General features: G+C 58.2%; 1 protein-coding gene across 1 annotated transcript in view; it reads left to right on the top strand.

The window, feature by feature from the left end:
* col5a1 (procollagen, type V, alpha 1) overlaps window positions 1–23,596 on the top strand; it is a 160,251-nt gene that overhangs the window by 15,645 nt on the left and 121,010 nt on the right. Inside the window, exons 5-12 of the mRNA XM_078226156.1 lie at window positions 3,593–3,649; window positions 4,828–4,880; window positions 6,807–6,861; window positions 11,568–11,621; window positions 12,592–12,645; window positions 19,944–19,997; window positions 20,104–20,148; window positions 21,567–21,620. Coding sequence (XP_078082282.1) covers window positions 3,593–3,649; window positions 4,828–4,880; window positions 6,807–6,861; window positions 11,568–11,621; window positions 12,592–12,645; window positions 19,944–19,997; window positions 20,104–20,148; window positions 21,567–21,620 — 426 coding nt within the window. The remainder of the gene's footprint in view (window positions 1–3,592; window positions 3,650–4,827; window positions 4,881–6,806; window positions 6,862–11,567; window positions 11,622–12,591; window positions 12,646–19,943; window positions 19,998–20,103; window positions 20,149–21,566; window positions 21,621–23,596) is intronic.

Raw genomic sequence — 23,596 nt, forward strand, 5'->3', positions numbered from 1 at the left:
CCCTGCAGTCCCGGGACAGATCCCTGCTCTCCCGGGACAGATCCCTGCTATCCCGGGACAGATCCCTGCTCTCCCGGGGCAGATCCCTGCTCTCCCGGGACAGATCCCTGCTCTCCCGGGACAGATCCCTGCTATCCCGGGACAGATCCCTGCTCTCCCGGGGCAGATCCCTGCAGTCCCGGGACAGATCCCTGCTCTCCCGGGACAGATCCCTGCTATCCCGGGACAGATCCCTGCTCTCCCGGGGCAGATCCCTGCTCTCCCGGGACAGATCCCTGCTCTCCCGGGGCAGGGGACAGAAGCCCCTTGGCTGGGGTAGAATCATTGCCAGGTGTGTCCCTGACCCGTGCACAGCATGCTGGGTGACATCAGACTGTGCAGGTCAAGGAGCTCAAAGTGACCATTCAGCTCCTCTAGCCTGTTGCTGCAATCCATTCCATTTCATGTTCTGGGGACCCGGGTTCGAATCCCGCCACAGCAGATGGTGGAATTTGAATTCAATAAAAAATATCTGGAATTAAGGATCTACTGATGACCATGAAACCATTGTCGATTGTCAGAAAAACCCATCTGGGTCACTAATGTTCTTTAGGGAAGGAAATCTGCCGTCCTTACCCGGTCTGACCTACGTGTGACTCCAGAGCCACAGCAATGTGGGTGACTCTCAACTGCCCTCCAAGGGGCAACTAGGGATGGGAATAAATGCTGGCCCAGCCAGCGACACCCACGTCCCAGGAATGAATTTTTAAAAATTCAATCATTATTGATCTGGATCTGAACTCCAGCGTGAGGTTCGGTACATGCAGCACGGTAGCACAGTCGGGCGGCACGGTAGCACAGTGGTTAGCACTGCTGCTTCACAGCTCCAGGGACCGGGGTTCGAATCCCGGCTCGGGTCACTGTCTGTGTGGAGTTTGCACATTCTCCCCGTGTCTGCGTGGGTTTCCTCCGGGTGCTCCGGTTTCCTCCCACAGTCCAAAGATGTGCGGGTTAGGTTGATTGGCCATTCTAAATTGCCCCTTAGTGTCCCGGGATGCGTAGGTTAGAGGGATTAGTGGGTAAATATGTAGGGATATGGGGATAGGGCCTGGGTGGGATTGTGGTCGGTGCAGACTCGATGGGCCGAATGGCCTCTTTCTGCACTGTTGGGATTCTATGAATCCATTAACCCTCCTTAGTGCTGTCACTTTTAAGTCACAAACCCCAATAATTGATCAAATTCTGTTTGGAAATGTCCAGTTCGGTCTCATAACTTCATAAGATATCGGAGCAGAATTAGGCCATTCGGCCCATCGAGTCTGCTCCGCCATTCGATCATGGCTGATATGCTCCTCATCGCTATTTTCCTGCCTTCTCCCCATAACCCTTCAACCCATTACCAATTAAAAATCTGTCTAACTCCTCCTTAAATTTACTCACTGTCCCAGCATCCACCGCACTTTGGGGCAGCGAATTCCACAGATTCACAACCCTTTGGGAGAAGTAGTTTCTCCGCAACTCTGTTTTAAATTTGCTGCCCCTTCTCCTAAGACTGTGACCTCTCGTTCTAGAATGTCCCACAAGAGGAAGCATCCGCTCCACGTCTACTTTATCCGTATCTTTTATCATCTTGTAAACCTCAATTTGATCTCCCCTCATTCTTCTAAATTCCAGAGAGTGTCGGCCTAAACTGTTCAATCTCTCTTCATACGACAAACCCCTCATCTCTGGAATCAATCCAGTGAAACCTCCTCTGAACTGCCTCCAATGTCACTACATCTTTCCTCGAATAAGGGGACCAAAACTGTGCGCAATACTCCAGGTGCAGCCTCACCAATGCCTTGTATAGTTGTAACAATACTTCCTCACCTTTATATTCTATTCCTTTCGCTATAAATGCCAACATTCCATTTGCTTTCTTTATTATCTGCTGTACCTGCTGCTAGTTTTCTGTGACTCATGAACGAGGACACCCAGATCCCTCTGCACCGGGGCACCCCAAAGTCTCTCCCCATTTAGATAATAAGTCGCCTTCCCATTTTTCCAACCAAAATGCGTGACCTCACACTTATCCACGTTAAACTCCATCTGCCATCTTTTGGCCCACTCTCCCAACCGATCGATGACCATGTAAGGTTCTTATTTCCTCATTGCCACTCACTGTCCCACCTATTTTAGTGTAATCTGTAAATGTGGCTCTAGAATCTTCTATCCCTGTGTCCAAGTCATTAATATAGATTGTAAATAGCCGGGGCCCGAGGATTGAACCCTGTGGCTCCCCCACTCGTTACTTTTTGCCATCCAGAAAAAAAGCCATTTATCCCGACTCTGTCTTCTGTCCATCAGCCAGTCACCTATCCAAGCGAACAAAATACCCCTGATCCCATGTGATCTAACCTTGTGAATTAACCTTGTGCGGCACCTTAACAAACAGCTTCCGGAAGTCCAGATATACATCTACAGGATCCCCATTATCCACTTTGCTTGTTACATCTTCAAAGAACTCTCGCAAATTAGTCAAACATGATTTGCCATTCATAAAACCATGCCGACTCTGATGGATAATGTTTTGACTTTCCAAATGTCCTGATATTGCTGCTTCCTTGATAATTGATTCTAACACTTTCCCAACAACAGATGTTAAACTAACTGCTCTGTAATTTCCCACATTTTGCCTCCACTGTGTTCTGTGGGGTAAAGCCAGCTCCCCCTGCCGGGGGGAGCTCCAGTCCAAACTTTCTGCCCCTTGATCTGGAACTGGTCACTGGATTAACCTTCAACCTTTCCTGCCCCAGAAGCTGGGACAATTCTCAGCTGAGAGGATGATGCAAAAATACAGCAGCTGGTCACCCTGAATCCTGCGGGAAGTTCGAACAAAGATCAGGGAATAGATGCCAGGAATACTCACCTCGGGTTTCCAAGAATTCCAGATTTGCTCTAGACTGACACTCCGAGTACAGCACTGAGGGAGTGCCGCACTGTCAGAGGGTCAGTACTGAGAGAGTGCCGCACTGTCAGAGGGTCAGTACTGAGGGAGTGCCGCACTGTCAGAGGGTCAGTACTGAGGGAGTGCCGCACTGTCAGAGGGTCAGTACTGAGGGAATGCCGCACTGTCAGAGGGTCAGTACTGAGGGAGTGCCGCACTGTCAGAGGGTCAGTACTGAGGGAGTGCCGCACTGTCAGAGGGTCAGTACTGAGGGAGTGCCGCACTGTCAGAGGGTCAGTACTGAGGGAGTGCCGCACTGTCAGAGGGTCAGTACTGAGGGAGTGCCGCACTGTCAGAGGGTCAGTGCTGAGGGAGTGCCGCACTGTCAGAGGGTCAGTGCTGAGGGAGTGCCGCACTGTCAGAGGGTCAGTACTGAGGGAGCGCCGCACTGTCAGAAGGACAGCTGGTGGCCAGTTTACAGAAATGAGCTCCCACAAACGGCAATGTGGAAATGAGTGAATGATTTGCTTCCTGTTGTGGGATGAACCTTGGTTCCTGAACCTTGGGGGGATGTTACCTGTAACTTCCTGTTTGAAGCGGTTTCTATCAGTCAGGGTTGGGGGATTGGAGCCTGGTTCCGGTGTGTGGATTATGTTTGTTGACTGAATGTTTTTCTGTTTTTTACAGCTCGCGTTGAGGGGTCCGACTGGACCAATGGGATTGACTGGCAGACCTGGGCCCATCGTAAGTCCGAGAGCCGCAGGGCGGGATGCTGAGGGTGGGGGGAGTGTGGGTGTGCAGGGTCCCCGGGGAGGCAAACTACCCGCCCCCTGACCTCAGCCCCTCCTGTCCATCACACTGCAGTCAGGAACTCACTCAGTCACTGAGACTGGGTTTGGGTTTGAGCATTGCCCCCGCTCGCTGCGTGGGTGTTTGTGGACGTGCTGTTTCTGGGGCAGGGGCAGTTGTTGGAGACGAAGCTTTTTCCTGCAGCCCAGCACAGAGTAACTGTTCAAAAGCTGGTTTCCCTGAATCCTTTGTCGAGCAACATCGGCCCAGAACGCAGACTTTACCAACACGACTGAGTCTGTGCATGCTCCAGTGGGTGCGGGGATAGAAGGCTGGGGGCAGACGGGAGGTGTGAGGACAGGCAGGCAGAGAGAGGGGAGTTGATAGTCATGGAGGAGAGGGAGTCCGGAGACTGGAGAGGAGGGAGAGTGGAAATGAGAGACAGTCGTGGAGTCAGGCTGAGGAATAGAGTGGGGATGAGGGTGAGCAAGGGGGGAGTGGAGGGTTAGCGAGGGGGGAGTGGAGGGTTAGCGAGGGAGTGGAGGGTTAGCGAGGGAGTGGAGGGTTAGCGAGGGAGTGGAGGGTTAGCGAGGGGGAGTGGAGGGTTAGCGAGGGGGAGTGGAGGGTTAGAGAGGATGTGTGGGGTGTGGGGGGGTGGAGTGCAGGGTGAGCGAGGCTGTGTGAGGTGTGGGGGTGGTGGAGGGCGGGGTGAGCGAGGGGGGGATGCAGGGTGAGTGAGGCTGTGGGGGGTGGAGGGCGGGGTGAGCGAGGGGGGGATGCAGGGTGAGTGAGGCTGTGGGGGGTGGAGGGCGGGGTGAGTGAGGGTGTTGGGGGGGTGGAGGGCGGAGTGAGCGAGGCTGTGGGGGGGGAGGAGGGTGGGGTGAACGAGGCTGTGGGGGGGGTGGGAGGGGGTGGAGGGTGGGGTGAGCGAGGCTGTGGGGGGGTGGAGGGCGGAGTGAGCGAGGCTGTGGGGGGGGGGAGGGTGGGGTGAGCATGTTTGTGTGGGGGGGTGGAGGGTGGGGTGAGCGAGTTTGTGGGGGGTGTGGGAAGGGGTGCCATGCGGGAGGGTACAGAGTGGGAAGGGGTTTGATTGTCCACTCATGGCTGCTAACTGTTTTTCCTTTTCCCCCCAGGGGCCTCCTGGATACCTCGGCATCAAGGGTGACGTGGGAGACGTGGGCCCTCAGGTGAGAGAGAGTTGACGAGATATGAAATCTAATCAATGTGTGCATTGCGATGTTAACCAGCAGAGACTTTGCGACATTAATCGATCTTTAATTCACAACCTTCCATTTGGAACAATCACTAACTATCCCAGAATGCATTGTGAAGGTACAGTGAATCCAACTTCCGGCCACCGAGGCCCCTCACCCCCAGAATCATGACATCGTGGTTCAAATCCCACTTAATACATACTCCAGGGAGTGTCGCACTGTCAGAGGGTCAGTGCTGAAGGAGTGCCGCACTGTCAGAGGGTCAGTACTGAGGGAGTGCCGCACTGTCAGAGGGTCAGTACTGAGGGAGTGCCGCACTGTCAGAGGGTCAGTACTGAGGGAGTGTCGCACTGTCAGAGGGTCAGTACTGAGGGAGTGTCGCACTGTCAGAGGGTCAGTGCTGAAGGAGTGCCGCACTGTCAGAGGGTCAGTGCTGAGGGAGTGTCGCACTGTCAGAGGGTCAGTGCTGAGGGAGTGTCGCACTGTCAGAGGGTCAGTGCTGAGGGAGTGTCGCACTGTCAGAGGGTCAGTGCTGAGGGAGTGCCGCACTGTCAGAGGGTCAGTGCTGAGGGAGTGCCGCACTGTCAGAGGGTCAGTGCTGAGGGAGTGTCGCACTGTCAGAGGGTCAGTGCTGAAGGAGTGCCGCACTGTCAGAGGGTCAGTGCTGAGGGAGTGTCCGCACTGTCAGAGGGTCAGTGCTGAGGGAGTGTCACACTGTCAGAGGGTCAGTGCTGAGGGAGTGCCGCACTGTCAGAGGGTCAGTACTGAGGGAGTGCCGCACTGTCAGAGGGTCAGTGCTGAGGGAGTGCCGCACTGTCAGAGGGTCAGTACTGAGGGAGTGCCGCACTGGTCAGAGGGTCAGTATTGAGGGAGTGCCGCACTGTCAGAGGGTCAGTACTGAGGGAGTGCCGCACTGTCAGAGGGTCAGTATTGAGGGAGTGCCGCACTGTCAGAGGATCAGTGCTGAGGGAGTGCCGCACTGTCAGAGGGTCAGTGCTGAGCGAGTGCCGCACTGTCAGAGGGTCAGTGCTGAGGGAGCGCTGCACTGTCAGAGGGTCAGTGCTGAGGGAGTGCCGCACTGTCAGAGGGTCAGTGCTGAGGGAGTGCCGCACTGTCAGAGGGTCAGTACTGAGGGAGCGCTGCACTGTCAGAGGGTCAGTGCTGAGGGAGTGCTGCACTGTCAGAGGGTCAGTACTGAGGGAGTGCTGCACTGTCAGAGGGTCAGTACTGAGGGGAGTGCCGCACTGTCAGAGGGTCAGTACTGAGGGAGTGCCGCACTGTCAGAGGGTCAGCACTGAGGGAGTGCCGCACTGTCAGAGGGTCAGTACTGAGGGAGTGCCGCACTGTCAGAGGGTCAGTACTGAGGGAGTGCCGCACTGTCAGAGGGTCAGTGCTGAGGGAGTGCCGCACTGTCAGAGGGTCAGTGCTGAGGGAGTGCCGCACTGTTGTAAGGTGCATCTTTTAGCTGAGGCACTGAGTCAGGTCGTTGTGTGGTTGTCTGGGTCGATCTAAAGATTCCATTCCAGTCAATTCTTCCCCATCTCGTGTTCTGGAGCTGACGTTGCTCAAAATCGATAATGTGTTATTTTCACATCGCTAACTGTGGGATCTTGCTGTGTATAAATTGGTAGCTTTCTTTATTTCATTTGCTGAGTGAATAGGTTTTGTTCTGTAACGAGCTGAGTGTGTGAAATGTTCCGGGGAGATTTGAACCTGTTGCTGATAAGAAACACGTGTGGCCGGGGTGGCGGTGCGGGAGGGGGGGGCGGGGGGGGGGGGGGGGGGGGGGCGGCGGGGTGGGGAGGGGCGGTGCGGGGGTGGGGGGGTGGGGGAACGGTGTCCACAGAGAATGCTCTCATTGTCCAGTTACTCACAATCTCGTTCTCTCTTTAACGCAGGGGTCCGCGAGGGGCGCAGGGTCCGCCGGGTCCCACAGGGAAACCAGGCCGCAGGGTGAGTGCACACGGATCCGGGCCCGTTAACCTTCTGTCTACGGGGCCACGTTTAGGGTTACGAGTATCCCACCACAGCAGGGGGAGAGGGTGGGGGTGATGGGGAGGGGCAGGGTGGGGATGAGGGTCAGGGGGAGGGGGAGAGGAGGTCAGGATGGCATGGGGTTGGCGGGTGGGGGAGGGGTGTCGAGGAGGTGGGGGTGTCGGGAGGTGGGGGTGTAGGGGAGGTGGGGGTGTAGGGGAGGTGGGGGTGTAGGGAGGGTGGGGTTTTGGGGGGGTGGGGTTGTACGGGTGGTGGGGGTGTAGGGGAGGTGGGGGTGTAGGAGAGGTGGGGGTTTTGGGGGTTGGGGGTGTAGGGGAGGTGGGGGTTCAGGGGTGTGGGGGAGGGTGGGGGTGTGGGGGAGGGTGGGGGGGGGGGGAGGGTGGGGTCTGGGGGGGTGGGGGTGTGGGAGGTGGGGGTTCAGGGGTGTGGGGAGGGTGGGGGTATGGGGAGGGTGGGGGTGTGGGGGAGGGTGGGGGTGTGGGGGAGGGTGGGGGTGTAGGGGAGGTGGGGTGTAGGGGAGTTGGGGGTTTTGGGGGGTTGGGGGTGTAGGGGAGGTGGGGGTTCAGGGGTGTGGGGGAGGGTGCGGGAGGGTGGGGGGGGTGGGGGAGGGTGGGGGTGTGGGAGGGTGGGGGGGTGTGGGGGAGGGTGGGGGTGTGGGAGGGTGGGTGTGTGTGGGGGTGTGGGTGTAGGGGAGGTGGGGTTCAGGGGTGTGGGGGAGGGTGGGGGTGTGGGAGGGTGGGGGTGTGGGGGAAGGTGGGGGTCTGGGGGGGTGGGGGTGTGGGAGAGGGTAGGGGTCTGGGGGGGGTTGGGGGTGTAGGTGCTGGATCGGGAGGAATCGGAAGGATGAAGTGTTGATCGAGGTTTTCAATATCAGGAAGGATAAATGAGGAGAAAGTGTTTCCCGGGGAGGCGGGGGGGGGTAACCGGAGGGACACAGATTGGAGAGAATCAGGAAAAGACCCCGAGGGGGGGAAGTTGGGGAGAATGTTTCTTCACTCAGCGAGAATCTGGAATGTGCGCCCTTCAGTAACGGCTCGAATCCAAGATGGTGAAGACAGAACTGCAGCGAAAACCCCAGATAGACCACAGCTGGAGACCCCCAGACCACAGCGGGAGACCCCCAGACCACAGCTGGAGACCCTCAGACCACAGCTGGAGACCACCAGACCACAGCTGCAGACCCTCAGACCACAGCTGGAGACCCCCAGACCACAGCTGAGGACCCCCAGACCACAGCCCGGGAGACCCCCAGACCACAGCTGGAGACCCTCAGACCACAGCTGGAGTCCCCCAGACCACAGCTGGAGACCCCCCAGACCACAGCCGGAGGCCCCCCCCAGACCACAGCTAGAGGCCCCCCCAGACCACAGCGGGAGACCCCCAGACCACAGCTGGAGGCCCCCAGACCACAGCGGGAGACCCCCAGACCACAGCTGGAGACCCTCAGACCACAGCTGGGGACCCCCAGACCACAGTTGGAGGCCCCCCAGACCACAGCGGGAGACCCCCAGACCACAGCTGGAGACCCTCAGACCACAGCTGGAGACCCTCAGACCACACTGGAGACCCCCAGACCACACTGGAGACCCCCAGACCACAGCGGGAGACCCCCAGACCACAGCTGGAGACCCCCAGACCACAGCTGGAAGACCCTCAGACCACAGCTGGAGACCCCGGACCCCAGACCACAGCTGGAGACCTCGGACCGCAGACAACAGCTGGAGAACCCGGACCCCAGACCACACCTGGGAGACCCCGGACCCCAGACCACAGCTGGAGACCTCGGACCGCAGACAACAGCTGGAGAACCCGGACTCCAGACCACAGCTGGAGACCCCGGGATCCAGATCACAGCTGGAGACTCCCAGACCACAGCTGGAGACCATGGGATCCTGACCGCAGCTGGAGACCCCGGGGTCCATTCAGGAGCTCCATGCCTTGGGGGTATAGAAACATAGAAAACTACAGCACAAAACTGGCCCTTCGGCCCCACAAGTTGTGCCGAACATATCCCTACCTTTTAGGCCTACCTATAACCCTCCATCCTATTAAGTCCCATGTACTCATCCAGGAGTTTCTTAAAAGACCCTATTGAGTTTGCCTCCACCACCACTGACGGCAGCCGATTCCACTCTCCCACCACCCTCTGTGTGAAAAACTTACCCTAACATCTCCCCTGTACCTACCCCCCAGCACCTTAAACCTGTGTCCTCTCGTAGCAGGCATTTCCACCCTGGGAAAAAGCCTCTGAGAGTCCACCCGATCTATGCCTCTCAACATCTTATATACCTCTATTAGATCTCCTCTCATCCTACGTCTCTCCAAGGAGAAAAGACCGAGCTCCCTCAGCCTATCCTCATAAGGCGTGCCACTCAATCCAGGCAACATCCTTGTAAATCTCCTCTGCATCCTTTCAATCTTTTCCACATCCTTCCTGTAATGAGGCGAATGGAGCTGAGCACAGTTTCCAAGTGGGGTCTGACGTATTTATTAACCTTGGGGGGAGCGCAGGGTAGATTGACCGGAATGTGACTTGGATTCCAGTGGATAGGCCGAGAGATTAAACACAAAGCGGGGATGTATTCTCTGAGATTTCAGGCTGATTTTCCTGACATTAAGATGAAGAGGTGATGCTGACGGAGAGAATAAGAACATAAGAACTAGGAGCAGGAGTCGGCCATCTGGCCCCTCGAGCCTGCTCCGCCATTCAATAAGATCATGGCTGATCTTTTTGTGGACTCAGCTCCACTTACCCGCCCACTCACCATAACCCTTAATTCCTTTACTGTTCAAAAATGTATCTATCCTTGCCTCAAAAACATTCAATGAGGTAGCCTCAACTGCTTCACTGGGCAGGGAATTCCACAGATTCACAACCCTTTGTGTGAAGAAGTTCCTCCTCAACTCAGTCCTAAATCTGCTTCCCCTTATTTTGAGGCTATGCCCCCAAGTTCTAGTTTCACCCGCCAGTGGAAACAACTTCCCTGCTTCTATCTTATCTATTCCCTTCATAATGTTATATGTTTCTATAAGATCTCCGCTCATTCTTCTGAATTCCAGTGAGTATAGCCCCAGTCTACTCAGTCTCTCCTCATAAGCCAACCCTCTCAACTCCGGAATCAACCTAGTGAATCTCCTCTGCACCCCCTCCAGTGCCAGTATATCCTTTCTCAAGTAAGGAGACCAAAACTGTACACAGTACTCCAGGTGTGGCCTCACCAGCACCTTATACAGCTGCAACATAATCTCACTGTTTTTAAACTCCATTCCTCAAGCAATGAAGGACAAAATTCCATTTGCCTTCTTAATTCCCTGCTGCACCTGCAAACCAACTCTTTGTGATTCCTGCACAAGGACACCCAGGTCCCTCCGCACAGCAGCATGCTGCAATTTTTTACCATTTAAATAATAGTCCATTTTGCTGTTATTCCTACCAAAATGGATGACCTCACATTTACCAACATTGTACTCCCGTGGTTTCCCGTGGGGGGAATTCCAGGACCGAGGGGAATGTTGTGTAAAAGCAAGGGACCGATCTCTCAGGAGCGAAATCGGGTTGTAGAAATTTGGGACTCTCTCCGGCAAGCAGTGATTGTTGCTCGATCGTTAATTCTAAACCTGAGATCGATGATTTGTGTGAATCTGAGGTATGAGGGGACAGGAGGTTAGGTCACAGTTCAGCTATGATCACATTGAGTGGCAGAAAGGGCTGGATGGGCAGAATGGCCTCCTCCTAGTCCTGTGTTCCTCAGTTTTCTAATTGGAGAAATATTTTGGGGGGCGGGGGTGTATTTCTAGGACTCTGGAGAAAGAGTTGGGGGGGGGAGGGGGTAGTGGAGCTAATTGGATAACCCGTTCAAAGAGCTGGCACGAGCACGATGGGAAGAATGGCCTCCTGTGCTGTGAGATGATTATGGGTGTGGGGCTGAGGGAGATACACAATTTGCTGAAGTTTTTATTAGTTTGTGGGGTGTGTGCGAGGGCAGCATTTATTACTCATCCCTAGTTGCCCCTGGGGAAGGTGGTGGTGAGCTGCCTTCTCGAGTCGCTGCAGTCCCTGTGGTGTAGGTACATCCACTGTGCTGTTAGGAAGGGAGTTCATAGAATGATAGAAACCCTACAGCACAGAAGCAGGCCATTCGTCCCATTGAGTCTGCCTGGACTCTCCAAAGAAGCCTCCTACCCAGACCCTTTCCCCGGAACCCCACTTATTTATCCTGTTGACCTCCCTAACCCTAACAACTTGGGACAGAAAGGGGCAACTTAGCGCAGTTAATCCCAGCGAGGGGGCAGAACTGGAGTTAGAATGAAAGTCAGGCTATTCAGGGTGATGTTGGAAGTGTTTCGTAACATGGGGTAGAGCCCACCCCCCAAAGTGGAGCGAGACCCTGTACCCCAGTGAGAGTCAGCACCTTCAGGAGAGGGGGGGGACCCTGTACCCCAGTGAGAGTCAGCACCCTCGGGAGAGGAGGGGGAAACCCTGTACCCCAGTGAGAATCAGCACCTTCAGGAGAGGAGGGGACCCTGTACCCCAGTGAGAGTCAGCGCCTTCAGGAGAGGGGGGGGACCCTGTACCCCAGTGAGAGTCAGCACCTTCAGGAGGGGGGGGGGACCCTGTACCCCAGTGAGAGAGGGCACATTAATCTCTGACTGTTCTGTTTCAGGGTCGAGCGGGCGCTGATGGATCCAGAGGAATGCCAGGGCCGTCTGGACGGAAGGTACCCACAGCAAACCCCAATGCGAGACACACACACGGACCGTACAGGAGCTGACACTGACACACACACACGGACCGTACAGGAGCTGACACTGAGACACACACACGGACCGTACAGGAGCTGACACTGACACACACACACGGACCGTACAGGAGCTGACACTGAGACACACACACGGACCGTACAGGAGCTGACACTGACACACACACACGGACCGTACAGGAGCTGACACTGACACACACACACGGACCGTACAGGAGCTGACACTGAGACACACACACGGACCGTACAGGAGCTGACACTGACACACACACACGGACCGTACAGGAGCTGACACTGAGACACACACACGGAGCATACAGGAGCTGACACTGAGACACACACGGACCGTACAGGAGCTGACACTGAGACACACGGACCGTACAGGAGCTGACACTGAGACACACACGGACCGTACAGGAGCTGACACTGAGACACACACGGACCGTACAGGAGCTGACACTGACACACACACGGACCGTACAGGAGCTGACACTGACACACACACACGGATCGTACAGGAGCTGACACTGAGACACACACGGACGGTACAGGAGCTGACACTGACACACACACACGGACCGTACAGGAGCTGACACTGACACACACACACACGGACCGTACAGGAGCTGACACTGACACTGACACACACGGACCGTACAGGAGCTGACACTGAGACACACACACGGATCGTACAGGAGCTGACACTGAGACACACACATGGACCGTACAGGAGCTGACACTGAGACACACACGGACCGTACAGGAGCTGACACTGAGACACACACACGGATCGTACAGGAGCTGACACTGAGACACACACATGGACCGTACAGGAGCTGACAGTGAGACACACACACGGAGCGTGTCAGATGAAAATGAATTACTTCCTAACATTTTGCTTGAACCAAAATGATTTCTGCTCTGACAGGGTGATCGAGGTTTTGATGGACTCCCTGGTCTGCCTGGTGAGAAAGGAAACAGAGTGAGTATTAATTCCAGTGTCGCTTCACTCTGTATCGAACCCCGTGCTGTACCTGTCCTGGGAGTGTTTGATGGGGGACAGTGTAGAGGGAGCTTTACTCTGTATCTAACCCCGTGCTGTACCTGTCCTGGGAGTGTTTGATGGGGGACAGTGTAGAGGGAGCTTTACTCTGTATCTAACCCCGTGCTGTACCTGTCCTGGGAGTGTTTGATGGGGGACAGTGTAGAGGGAGCTTTACTCTGTATCTAACCCCGTGCTGTACCTGTCCTGGGAGTGTTTGATGGGGACAGTGTCGAGGGAGCTTTACTCTGTATCTAACCCTGTGCTGTACCTGTCCTGGGAGTGTTTGATGGGGGACAGTGTAGAGGGAGCTTTACTTTGTATCTAACCACGTGCTGTACCTGTCCTGGGAGTGTTTGATGGGGACAGTGTAGAGGGAGCTTTACTCTGTATCCAACCCCGTGCTGTACCTGTCCGGGGAGTGTTTGATGGGGACAATGTAGAGGGAGCTTTACTCTGTATCTAACTCCGTGCTGTACCTGTCCTGGGAGTGTTTGATGGGGGACAGTGTAGAGGGAGCTTTACTCTGTATCTAACCCCGTGCTGTACCTGTCCTGGGAGAGTTCAATGGGGACAGTGTAGAGGGAGCTTTACTCTGTATCTAACCCCGTGCTGTACCTGTCCTGGGAGTGTTTGATGGGGACAGTGTAGAGTGAGCGTTACTCTAACCCCGTGCTGTACCTGTCCTGGGAGTGTTTGATGGGGGACAGTGTAGAGGGAGCTTTACTCTGTATCTAACCCCGTGCTGTACCTGTCCTGGGAGTGTTTGATGGGGACAATGTAGAGGGAGCTTTACTCTGTATCTAACCCCGTGCTGTACCTGTCCTGGGAGTGTTCGATGGGGACAGTGTAGAGGGAGCTTTACTCTGTATCTAACCCCGTGCTGTACCTGTCCTGGGAGTGTTTGATGGGGACAGTGTAGAGGGAGCTTTACTCTGTATCTAACCCCGTGCTGTACCTGTCCTGGGAGTGTTTGATGGGGGACAGTGTAGAGGGAGCTTTACTCTGTCTCTAACCTGGTGCTGTACCTGTCCTGGGAGAGTTCAATGGGGACAGTGTAGAGGGAGCTTTACTCTAACCCGGTGCTGTATTGCTGTGTGAGTTGCTGTGTTGTGTGTGGAGCTGTTGCTCTGGTTTTGGTGTGTGATTGCTGTCAGCTTGGAGCAGTAATGAGTGTGTGAGGATGGCGGATGGTTCATGTTTCCTTTGCTCATTCTCAGTGTGTGAGTGAGCGCGGATTCGCTTTGTGACGGGATTGTCCCCCGGGGGAGGGAGCTTTTCTCTTTCTCTGCTCCATTCAATCATCCTCATCGTCTCTCAACCAATCCCTGAATCCTCACAGAATGGAAACTCGGTGACATGGAGAAATGGGATGACTTGTTGGGGCTGATCCGGGATCATTCTTCACTCTGTGCTGCACCATTCTGTTAACCCCAGTCTCAACTCCCCCTCGGTTACAGACCCCCAGCCCCTGATGACAGGGGGTCTCCGACCCTCCCTCACCCTCTCTATCTCCCCCATTTCCCTGACTGCTGTAATCAGAGCCATCTACCCCCTCCCCCTCGCCCCCCTCCCCCTCGCCCCCTCCCCCTCACACCCCCACCCCCTCGCCCCCCTCGCACCACCACCCCCTCGCTCCTCTCCCCCTCGCCCCCCTCCCCCTCGCCCCCTCCCACTCGCACCCCCTCCCCCTCGCTCCCCTCCCCCTCGCTCTCCCTCCCCCTCGCGCCCCCCTCCCCCTCACACCCCCTCCCCCTCGCTCGCCTCCCCCTCGCTCCCCTCCCCCTCACACCCCCTCCCCCTCGCTCCCCTCCCCCTCGCTCTCCCTCCCCCTCGCCCCGCTCCTCTGCCCCTCGCTCCCCTCCCCCTCGCTCCCCTCGCCCTCGCTCCCCTCGCCCTCACTCCCCTCGCCCTCGCTCCACTCCCCCTCGCTCCCCTCCCCCTCGCCCCCCTCCCCCTCGCCCCCCTCCCCCTCGCCCCCCTCGCCCTCGCCCCCCTCGCCCCCTCCCCCTCGCCCCCCCTCCCCCTCGCTCCCCTCCCCCTCACCCCCCTCCCCCTCGCCCCCCTCCCCCTCGCTCCCCTGCCCCTTGCTCCCGTCACCCTCGCTCCCCTCTCCCTCCCCCTGGCTCCCCTCCCCCTGGCTCCCCTCCCCCTGGCTCCCCTCCCCCTCGCTCCCCTCGCCCTCGCTCCCCTCCCCCTCGCTCCCCTCCCCCTCGCTCCCCTCACCCTCGCTCCCCTCACCCTCGCTCCCCTCGCTCTCCTCACCCTCGCTCCCCTCCCCCTTGCTCCCCTCCCCCTCGGCCCCCTCCCCCTCGCCCCCCTCCCCCTCGCCCCCCTCCCCCTCGCCCCCCTCCTCCTCACCTCGCCCCCCCTCCCCCTCGCTCCCCTCGCCCTCGCCCCCCTTCCCCTCGCACCCCTCCCCCTCGCCCCCTCCCCCTCACTCCCCTCGCCCTCGCTCCCCTTGCCCTCGCTCCCCTCACCCTCACCCCCCTCGCCCTCGCACTCACCCCCCTCGCTCCCCTCACCCTCGCTCCCCTCGCCCTCGCTCCCCTCGCCCTCGCTCTCCTCACCCTCGCTCCCCTCACCCTCGCTCCCCTCGCCTTCGCTCCCCTCCCTCTCGCTCCCCTCGCCCGCGCTCCCCTCCCCCCTTCGCCCTCGCTCTCCTCACCCTCGCTCCCCTCGCCCTCGTTCCCCTCGCCCTCGCTCCCCTCCCCCTCGCCCACCTCACCCTCACCCTCGCCCCCCTCCCCCTCACTCTCCTCACCCTCGCTCCCCTCGCCCTCGATCCCCTCCCCCTCGCTCCCCTCCCCCTTGCTCCCCTCGCCCTCGCTCCCCTCCCCCTCGCCCCCTCACCCTCACTCCCCTCGCCCTCGCTCCCCTCGCCCCCCTCACCCTCACCCCCCTCGCCCTCGCTCCCCTCGCCCTCGCTCCCCTCGCCCTCGCTCCCCTCGCTCTCGCTCCCCTCGCCCTCGCTCCCCTCGCTCTCCTCGCCCTCGCTCCCCTCGCCCTCGCTCCCCTCGCCCTCGCCCTCGCTCTCCTCGCCCTCGCTCCCCTCGCCCTCGCTCCCCTCGCCCTCGCTCCCCTCGCCCTCGCTCCCCTCGCCCTCGCTCTCCTCGCTGTCTCGATTCAGAGCTGCAATGGGCCAAGATTCTCCCAAGAAAATTCCAAGTGCCGAATTTGCGCAAAAACTGGAGGAAATCCCTTTGGTTTTTTAGCGAGATTGCCTGGATTGAGTGGCAAGCCTTATGAGGATAGGCTGAGGGAGCTCGGTCTTTTCTCCTTGGAGAGACGTAGGATGAGAGGAGACCTAATAGAGGTGTATAAGATGTTGAGAGGCATAGATCGGGTGGACTCTCAGAGGCTTTTTCCCAGGGTGGAAATGGCTGCTATGAGAGGACACAGGTTTAAGGTGCTGGGGGGTAGGTACAGGGGAAATGTTAGGGGGAAGTTTTTCACACAGAGGGTGGTGGGCGAGTGGAATCGGCTGCCGTCAGTGGTGGTGGAGGCAAACTCAATAGGGTCTTTTAAGAGACTCCTGGATGAGTACATGGGACTTAATAGGATGGAGGGTTATAGGTAGGTCTAGAAGGTAGGGATATGTTCGGCACAACTTGTGGGGCCGAAGGGCCTGTTCTGTGCTGTAGTTTTTCTATGTTTCTATGAGATATTCCACACTCTGAGCACGGCAGAATTCCCGAGGGAGATTCAGGCTGAGAATCTAGGGGCGTGGCCTATTCCCGCTGGAGAGGCCGGCAGCGTAGCGCTGAGTGCGCCACTGTGCATGTGCGGATCTGTCAGTGCCGAGTTCGGAGCAGGCGCACTGGCCCCGCACTGCCGACCTCCCAATCGCTGGCCAGCCCCGTGACCCCACGATCCCGCAATACTGCCCTTCTGACCCCCCACCACCTGATTGCTGACCTCCCAGACATTTACGTGCCAGCTCCCCCCCCGCACCCCCCCCCCCACCCCACCCCAACCCAGATGCTCCGTCCCGATCACTGTCCTTTCTCCTCTTGCCACGGATCCCAAGTGCAGAGTGACAGTGGGACCCCCCACATCCCCAGACCACCCACAGATCACCCCCAGAGGCCTCGCCCCCCCTTAACACTGCCCAATGCCCAGTGAGCGGTGCCAGGGTGCCAGGCTGGCAATGCCAGGGGGCATCACCCTTACCCCTGACCTCCTGGTGGGGCCTCGATGGCCTCCCTTCTCTCCAGAGGGGTCAGTCCCCTGGCTCCCTGTTTGTGGGGTGCTCTTGCAAACCCCACTGGAGTGAATCACCCCCCTGGGTGGAGCGGGGGGTGGGGGAGAGGCCAGCAGGCCCACAGATTTCAGTCCTTGGCCTGCGAATGGGATTTAAATATTTAAAGCAGCTCCACGCTGAGTTCTGATTTCCGGCACGGAGCTGACACCAGCGGAAATCCGGGTCCCGGAGACACACGGAGCCTGCGGCCCAGCGGGGAGCCTGTGGCCCAGCGGGGAGCCTGTGGCCCAGCGGGGAGCCTGCGGCCCAGCGGGAGCCTGCGGCCCAGCGGGGAGCCTGCGGCCCAGCGGGAGCCTGCGGCCCAGCGGGGAGCCTGTGGCCCAGCGGGGAGCCCGCGGCCCAGCGGGGAGCCTGTGGCCCAGCGGGGAGCCTGCGGCCCAGCGGGAGCCTGCGGCCCAGCGGGGAGCCTGCGGCCCAGCGGGAGCCTGCGGCCCAGCGGGGAGCCTGTGGCCCAGCGGGGAGCCTGCGGCCCAGCGGGGAGCCCGCGGCCCAGCGGGGAGCCTGTGGCCCAGCGGGGAGCCTGTGGCCCAGCGGGGAGCCCGCGGCCCAGCGGGGAGCCTGTGGCCCAGCGGGGAGCCTGTGGCCCAGCGGGGAGCCTGCGGCCCAGCGGGGAGCCTGCGGCCCAGCGGGGAGCCTGCGGCCCAGCGGGGAGCCTGTGGCCCAGCGGGGAGCCTGTGGCCCAGCGGGGAGCCTGCGGCCCAGCGGGGAGGCCGCGATACGGCCCCGGCCCGCTGTGCTGCTGGAGCAGGGTAACAGGCTGGGAGAATCGCCTCCCTGGTTCAGGCCCAGACTGGGAATCAGGTTACCTTTGTGACTCTAATTAAAACTCACCAAATCCCCTTCCTCTGACGTCCCCCTGAGTCCAATCGCTCCCCGTCCCCTCGGCTAGATTTAAAATTCAGAAACAATTATCTTCAAATATGAAGTGAAGTGTTTTTAAGATTATTTATTAGTGTCACAAGTCAGCTTACATTAACACTGCAATGAAGTTACTGCGAAAATCCCCTAGTTGCCACACTCCGGCGCCTGTTCGGGTACACGGAGGGAGAATTTAGCACGGCCAATCAACCTAACCCGCACGTCTTTCGGACTGTGGGAGGAAACCGGAGCACCCGGAGGAAACCCACGCAGACACGGGGAGAACGTGCGAACTCCACACAGACAGTGACCCGAGCTGGGAATCGAACCCGGGTCCCTGGCGCTGTGAGGCAGCAGCGCTAACCACTGTGCCACCCTCTCCTGGGTCTCATTGGGGACAGTCACTGGGGGGGGGGAGTCACTGGGGGCGCAGTCATGGGGGGCAGTCACTGGGGAGCAGTCACTGGGCGCAGTCACTGGGGGTGCAGTCACTGGGCACAGTCACTGGGGGTGCAGTCACTGGGCACAGTCTCTGGGGGGCAGTCACTGGGGGGCAGTCACTGGGGGGCAGTCACTGGGGGCAGTCACTGGGGGGGCAGTCACTGGGGGCAGTCACTGGGGGCAGTCACTGGGGGGCAGTCACTGGGGGCAGTCACTGGGGGGGCAGTCACTGGGGGGCTGTCACTGGGGGCTGTCACTGGGGGGGCAGTCACTGGGGGGCAGTCACTGGGGGCAGTCACTGGGGGGGCAGTCACTGGGGGGCTGTCACTGGGGGCTGTCACTGGGGGGGCAGTCACTGGGGGCAGTCACTGGGGGCAGTCACTGGGGGGGAGTCACTGGGGGGTGTCACTGGGGGCAGTCACTGGGGGGGCAGTCACTGGGGGGGCAGTCACTGGGGGGCTGTCACTGGGGGCAGTCACTGGGGGGGGCAGTCACTGGGGGGGCAGTCACTGGGGGGGCAGTCACTGGGGGCAGTCACTGGGGGGGCAGTCACTGGGGGGCAGTCACTGGGGGGGCGTCACTGGGGGCAGTCACTGGGGGCAGTCACTGGGGGCAGTCACTGGGGCAGTCACTGGGCAGTCACTGGGGGCAGTCACTGGGGGCAGTCACTGGGGGGGGCAGTCACTAGGGGCTGTCACTGGGGGGGGCAGTCACTAGGGGCTGTCACTGGCTGTCACTGGGGGGGGCAGTCACTGGGGGGGCAGTCACTGGGGGGGCAGTCACTAGGGGCTGTCACTGGGGGGGGCTGTCACTGGGGGGGGCAGTCACTGGGGGGGCAGTCACTGGGGGGGCAGTCACTGGGGGGGCAGTCACTAGGGGCTGTCACTGGGGGGGGCAGTCACTAGGGGCTGTCACTGGGGGCAGTCTCTCGGGGGGGGCAGTCACCAGGGGCTGTCACTGGGGGGGGCAGTCACTGGGGGCTGTCACTGGGGGGGCTGTCACTAGGGGCTGTCACTGGGGGCAGTCTCTGGGGGGGCAGTCACTGGGGGCAGTCTCTGGGGGGGGCAGTCACTAGGGGCTGTCACTGGCGCTCAAAAGCAAATTCCAGTCAGGATGACCATGCCTGTAGGCCTCGGGGGTTGAGGGTCAAAGCTGCACATTGCCACCTGGCACCCGGACAGTGCAAGGGGCAGTGCCAAAGGGGCAGTGTCACTGGGGGGGAGTCACAAATACTGGGACAAAATTAAAGGCACAAAATTCTGATCATTTTTCGGTGGTTTCACTGAAATTATAAAATATCAGTCACTTTACCAATTACACAAAGCTAATTAGAAAGTTACTCATTGGAAAGTTATTAATTAGAAAGTTATTAAAGAGCAGGTTACTGGTTTAAAATGGACTGTGGAAGGTTCCAGCGCTGGGAGATCTGAGAGACAGCATCACCATCTGGTGGTGACATTGGGTATTACAGGACTGAATGCAAAAACAACAATCTGCATTTAAATAGCGCCTTTCATATTGCAATCTGTCTTATGAGACACAAGTCAATCAGACAAGGTTACATAGCAGGAGATGCAGAGTCCTGGACCAGAATCAGATGTAAAGTGTCATTACAATTTTACAACAAACTCTAGTTGGATATTTTAACAGGTCTGATTTAATTTCCTCTCCCCAGGGGGACGCTGGGCCACAGGGACCCCCAGGACCGTCCGGGGAGGATGGAGAGAGGGTGAGTATGGGGTCAGGGGTCACTGCCTCTGCTTTGGAAGCTGTGTCCCGCGGAAGACTCGAGTTAACACAGACTGTGTCCAGTAACAGCACTCACTCTCTTTCAGGGAGACGATGGAGAAGTGGGTCCAAGAGGGTTACCCGGAGAGCCTGTGAGTATGGAGCGTTCCCAGGACGATGTGTCACAGTGCGGGGTGTGGGGTATATCAGTGTGTTCAGAGGGACATAGATAAGCTGCAGAGCTGGGCTGAGAGGTGGCAAATGGAGTTTAATGCGGAGAAATGTGAGGTGATTCACTTTGGAAGGAGTAACAGGAATACAGAGTACTGGGCTAATGGTAAGGTACTTGGTAGTGTGGATGAACTTGGTAGTGTGGATCCACTCCATCTGACGAAGGAGCTGTGCTCCGAAAGCTTATGGTATTTGCTACCAAATAAACCGGTTGGACTTTAACCTGGTGTTGTGAGACTTCTTACAGTGTGGGTGAACAGAGAGATCTGGGTGTCCATGTGCATAGATCCCTGAAAGTTGGCACCCAGGTTGATAGGGTTGTTAAGAAGGCGTACGGTGCGTTAGCTTTTATTGGTAGAGGGATTGAGTTTCGGAGCCAGGCGATCATGCTGCAACTGTACAAAACTCTGGTGCGGCCGCATTTGGAGTATTGCGTATAGTTCTGGTCGCCGCATTATAGGAAGGATGTGGAAGTGTTGGAAAGGGTGCAGAGGAGATTTACCAGGATGTTGCCTGGTATGGTGGGAAAATCGTATGAGGAAAGGCTGAGGGGCTTGAGGTTGTTTTCGTTAGAGAGAAGAAGGTTAAGAGGTGACTTAATAGAGGCATACAAGATGATCAGAGGATTAGATAGGGTGGATAGTGAGAGCCTTTTTCCTCGGATGGTGTTGGCTAGCACGAGGGGACATAGCTTTAAATTGAGGGGTGAGAGATATAGGACAGATGTTAGAGGTAGGTTCTTTACTCAGAGAGTAGTAAGGGCGTGGAATGCCCTGCCTGCAGCAGTGGTGGACTTGTCAACATTGAGAGCGTTCAAGTGGTTATTGGATAAACATAAGGATGATATTGGAATAGTGTAGATTAGAGGGGCTTTAGATTGGTACCACTGGTCGGCGCAACATCGAGGGCTGAAGGGCCTGTACTGCGCTGTAATGTTCTATGTTCTATGTATATCAGCGTGTTACAGTGAGGGGTGTGGGGTATTTCAGAGTTTTACAGTGAGGGGTGTGGGGTATATCAGAGTGTTACAGTGAGGGTTGTGGGGTATATCAGCGTGTTACAGTGAGGGGTGTGGGGTATATCAGCGTGTTACAGTGAGGGGTGTGGGGTATATCAGCGTGTTACAGTGAGGGGTGTGGGGTATATCAGAGTGTTACAGTGTGGGGTGTGGGGTATATCAGAGTGTTACAGTGAGGGGTGTGGGGTATATCAGAGTGTTACAGTGTGGGGTGTGGGGTATATCAGAGTGTTACAGTGAGGGGTGTGGGAGTGTTTGATTGTGGATAGTGGTGAGTTGATGAGATTATTCTTTCCGGCATGACTGTTTTTTCTCCCGCAGGGACCCCGGGGATTATTGGGACCGAAGGGACCATCTGGTCTGTCGGGGCCTCCAGTGAGTATTCCTCCGAATTGTGTAATGGTGATAATTGCTAATCTTCAGGGAAACTACCTTCTTGCTGTCTGTGTGGGATATCTACCCCTCGGATTGATAAATATTCTGAATTATAAATACAGAACTCCATGTGCACTGTCCTTATCTCAATACCCTGCTTGTATAACAAGGTTTTAAATGAATCCTCTTGCTGTCTGCTTGAGGCTTGTCCCAGTGTAATTTTCCCTGCATTATTCTATAATCTTCTGCATCAGGAAAGCTCAGTGACAGGCCTGCAGTTGCTCAGTTTATCGTTGCACCTTTCTAGGGAACAGGTGTAATATTTGCAATTCTCCAGCGCTCTGGAGCTGTCCCTGTCTCTGAGGGAGATCAGAGATTCTCTGGGTGCCTCTGTGTTTTCTCCCTGTCCCCGGGCAGTGTCTGATGTAAACTGAGCTGCGTTTTGCATTCTGTGGATGAGTAAAGTCGCCAGTAACTAACCTCAGAGAGAACCGCGCACCCAATCTCGTGATCCCTGCGATGTGGTTCCCCCATTTCCCATTGGCAGTTTAAATCTGACACCAAGTCAGAGTGACATCTTTCTGTGCATCAGCGATGATTTCAGTAAATAGTTAAATGAATAGACATCAGTCCCGGGCCCGCTAATGGGATTTAAATGCAGATTTAAATATTTAAAGCAGAAATCAGCGCGGAGCTGACAACAGCGGTACTCCGGGTCCCGGAGACACGCAAAGCCCGTGGCCCAGCGGGGAGCCTGCGGCCCAGCGGGGAGCCTGCGGCACAGCAGGGAACCCGTGGCCCAGGGGGGAGCCTGCGGCACAGCAGGGAACCCGTGGCCCAGGGGGGAGCCTGCGGCCCAGCGGGGAGCCTGCGGCCCAGCGGGGAGCCTGTGGCCCAGCGGGGAGCCTGCGGCACAGCAGGGAACCCGTGGCCCAGGGGGGAGCCTGCGGCCCAGCGGGGAGCCTGCGGCCCAGCGGGGAGCCCGTGGCCCAGCGGGGAGCCTGCGGCACAGCAGGGAACCCGTGGCCCAGGGGGGAGCCTGCGGCCCAGCGGGGAGCCCGTGGCCCAGCGGGGAGCCTGCGGCCCAGCGGGGAGCCTGCGGCCCAGCGGGGAGCCCGTGGCCCAGCGGGGAGCCTGCGGCACAGCAGGGAACCCGTGGCCCAGGGGGGAGCCTGCGGCCCAGCGGGGAGCCTGCGGCCCAGCGGGAAGCCTGCGGCCCAGGGGGAAGCCTGCGGCCCAGCGGGGAGCCTGCAGCCCAGCGGGGAGCCTGCGGCCCAGGGGGGAGCCTGTGGCCCAGCGGGGAGCCCGCGGCCCAGCGGGGAGCCCGTGGCCCAGCGGGGAGCCTGCGGCCCAGCGGGGAGCCTGCGGCCCAGCGGGGAGCCCAGCAGGGAGCCTGTGGCCCAGCGGGGAGCCTGCAGCCCAGCGGGGAGCCTATGGCCCAGCGGGGAGCCTATGGCCCAGTGGGGAGCCTGCGGCCCAGCGGGGAGCCTGCGGCCCAGCGGGGAGCCTGTGGCCCAGCGGGGAGCCTGTGGCCCAGAGGGGAGCCTGTGGCCCAGAGGGGAGCCTGTGGCCCAGAGGGGAGCCTGTGGCCCAGCGGGGAGCCTGCAGCCCAGCAGGGAACCCGTGGCCCAGAGGGGAGCCTGTGGCCCAGTGGGGAGCCTGTGGCCCATAAGACCATAAGACCATAAGACATAGGAGCGGAAGTAAGGCCATTCGGCCCATCGAGTCCACTCCACCATTCAATCATGGTTGATTTCAACTCCATTTACCCGCTCTCTCCCCATAGCCCTTAATTCCTCGAGAAATCAAGAATTTATCAATTTCTGTCTTGAAGACGCTCAACGTCTCGGCCTCCACAGCCCTCTGTGGCAATGAATTCCACAGACCCACCACTCTCTGGCTGAAGAAATTTCTCCTCATCTCTGTTCTAAAGTGACTCCCTTTTATTCTAAGGCTGTGCCCCCGCGTCCTAGTCT

The sequence above is a fragment of the Mustelus asterias genome, chromosome 13 (genome assembly GCF_964213995.1).
Source record: "Mustelus asterias chromosome 13, sMusAst1.hap1.1, whole genome shotgun sequence".
Classification (NCBI taxonomy): Eukaryota; Metazoa; Chordata; class Chondrichthyes; order Carcharhiniformes; family Triakidae; genus Mustelus; species Mustelus asterias.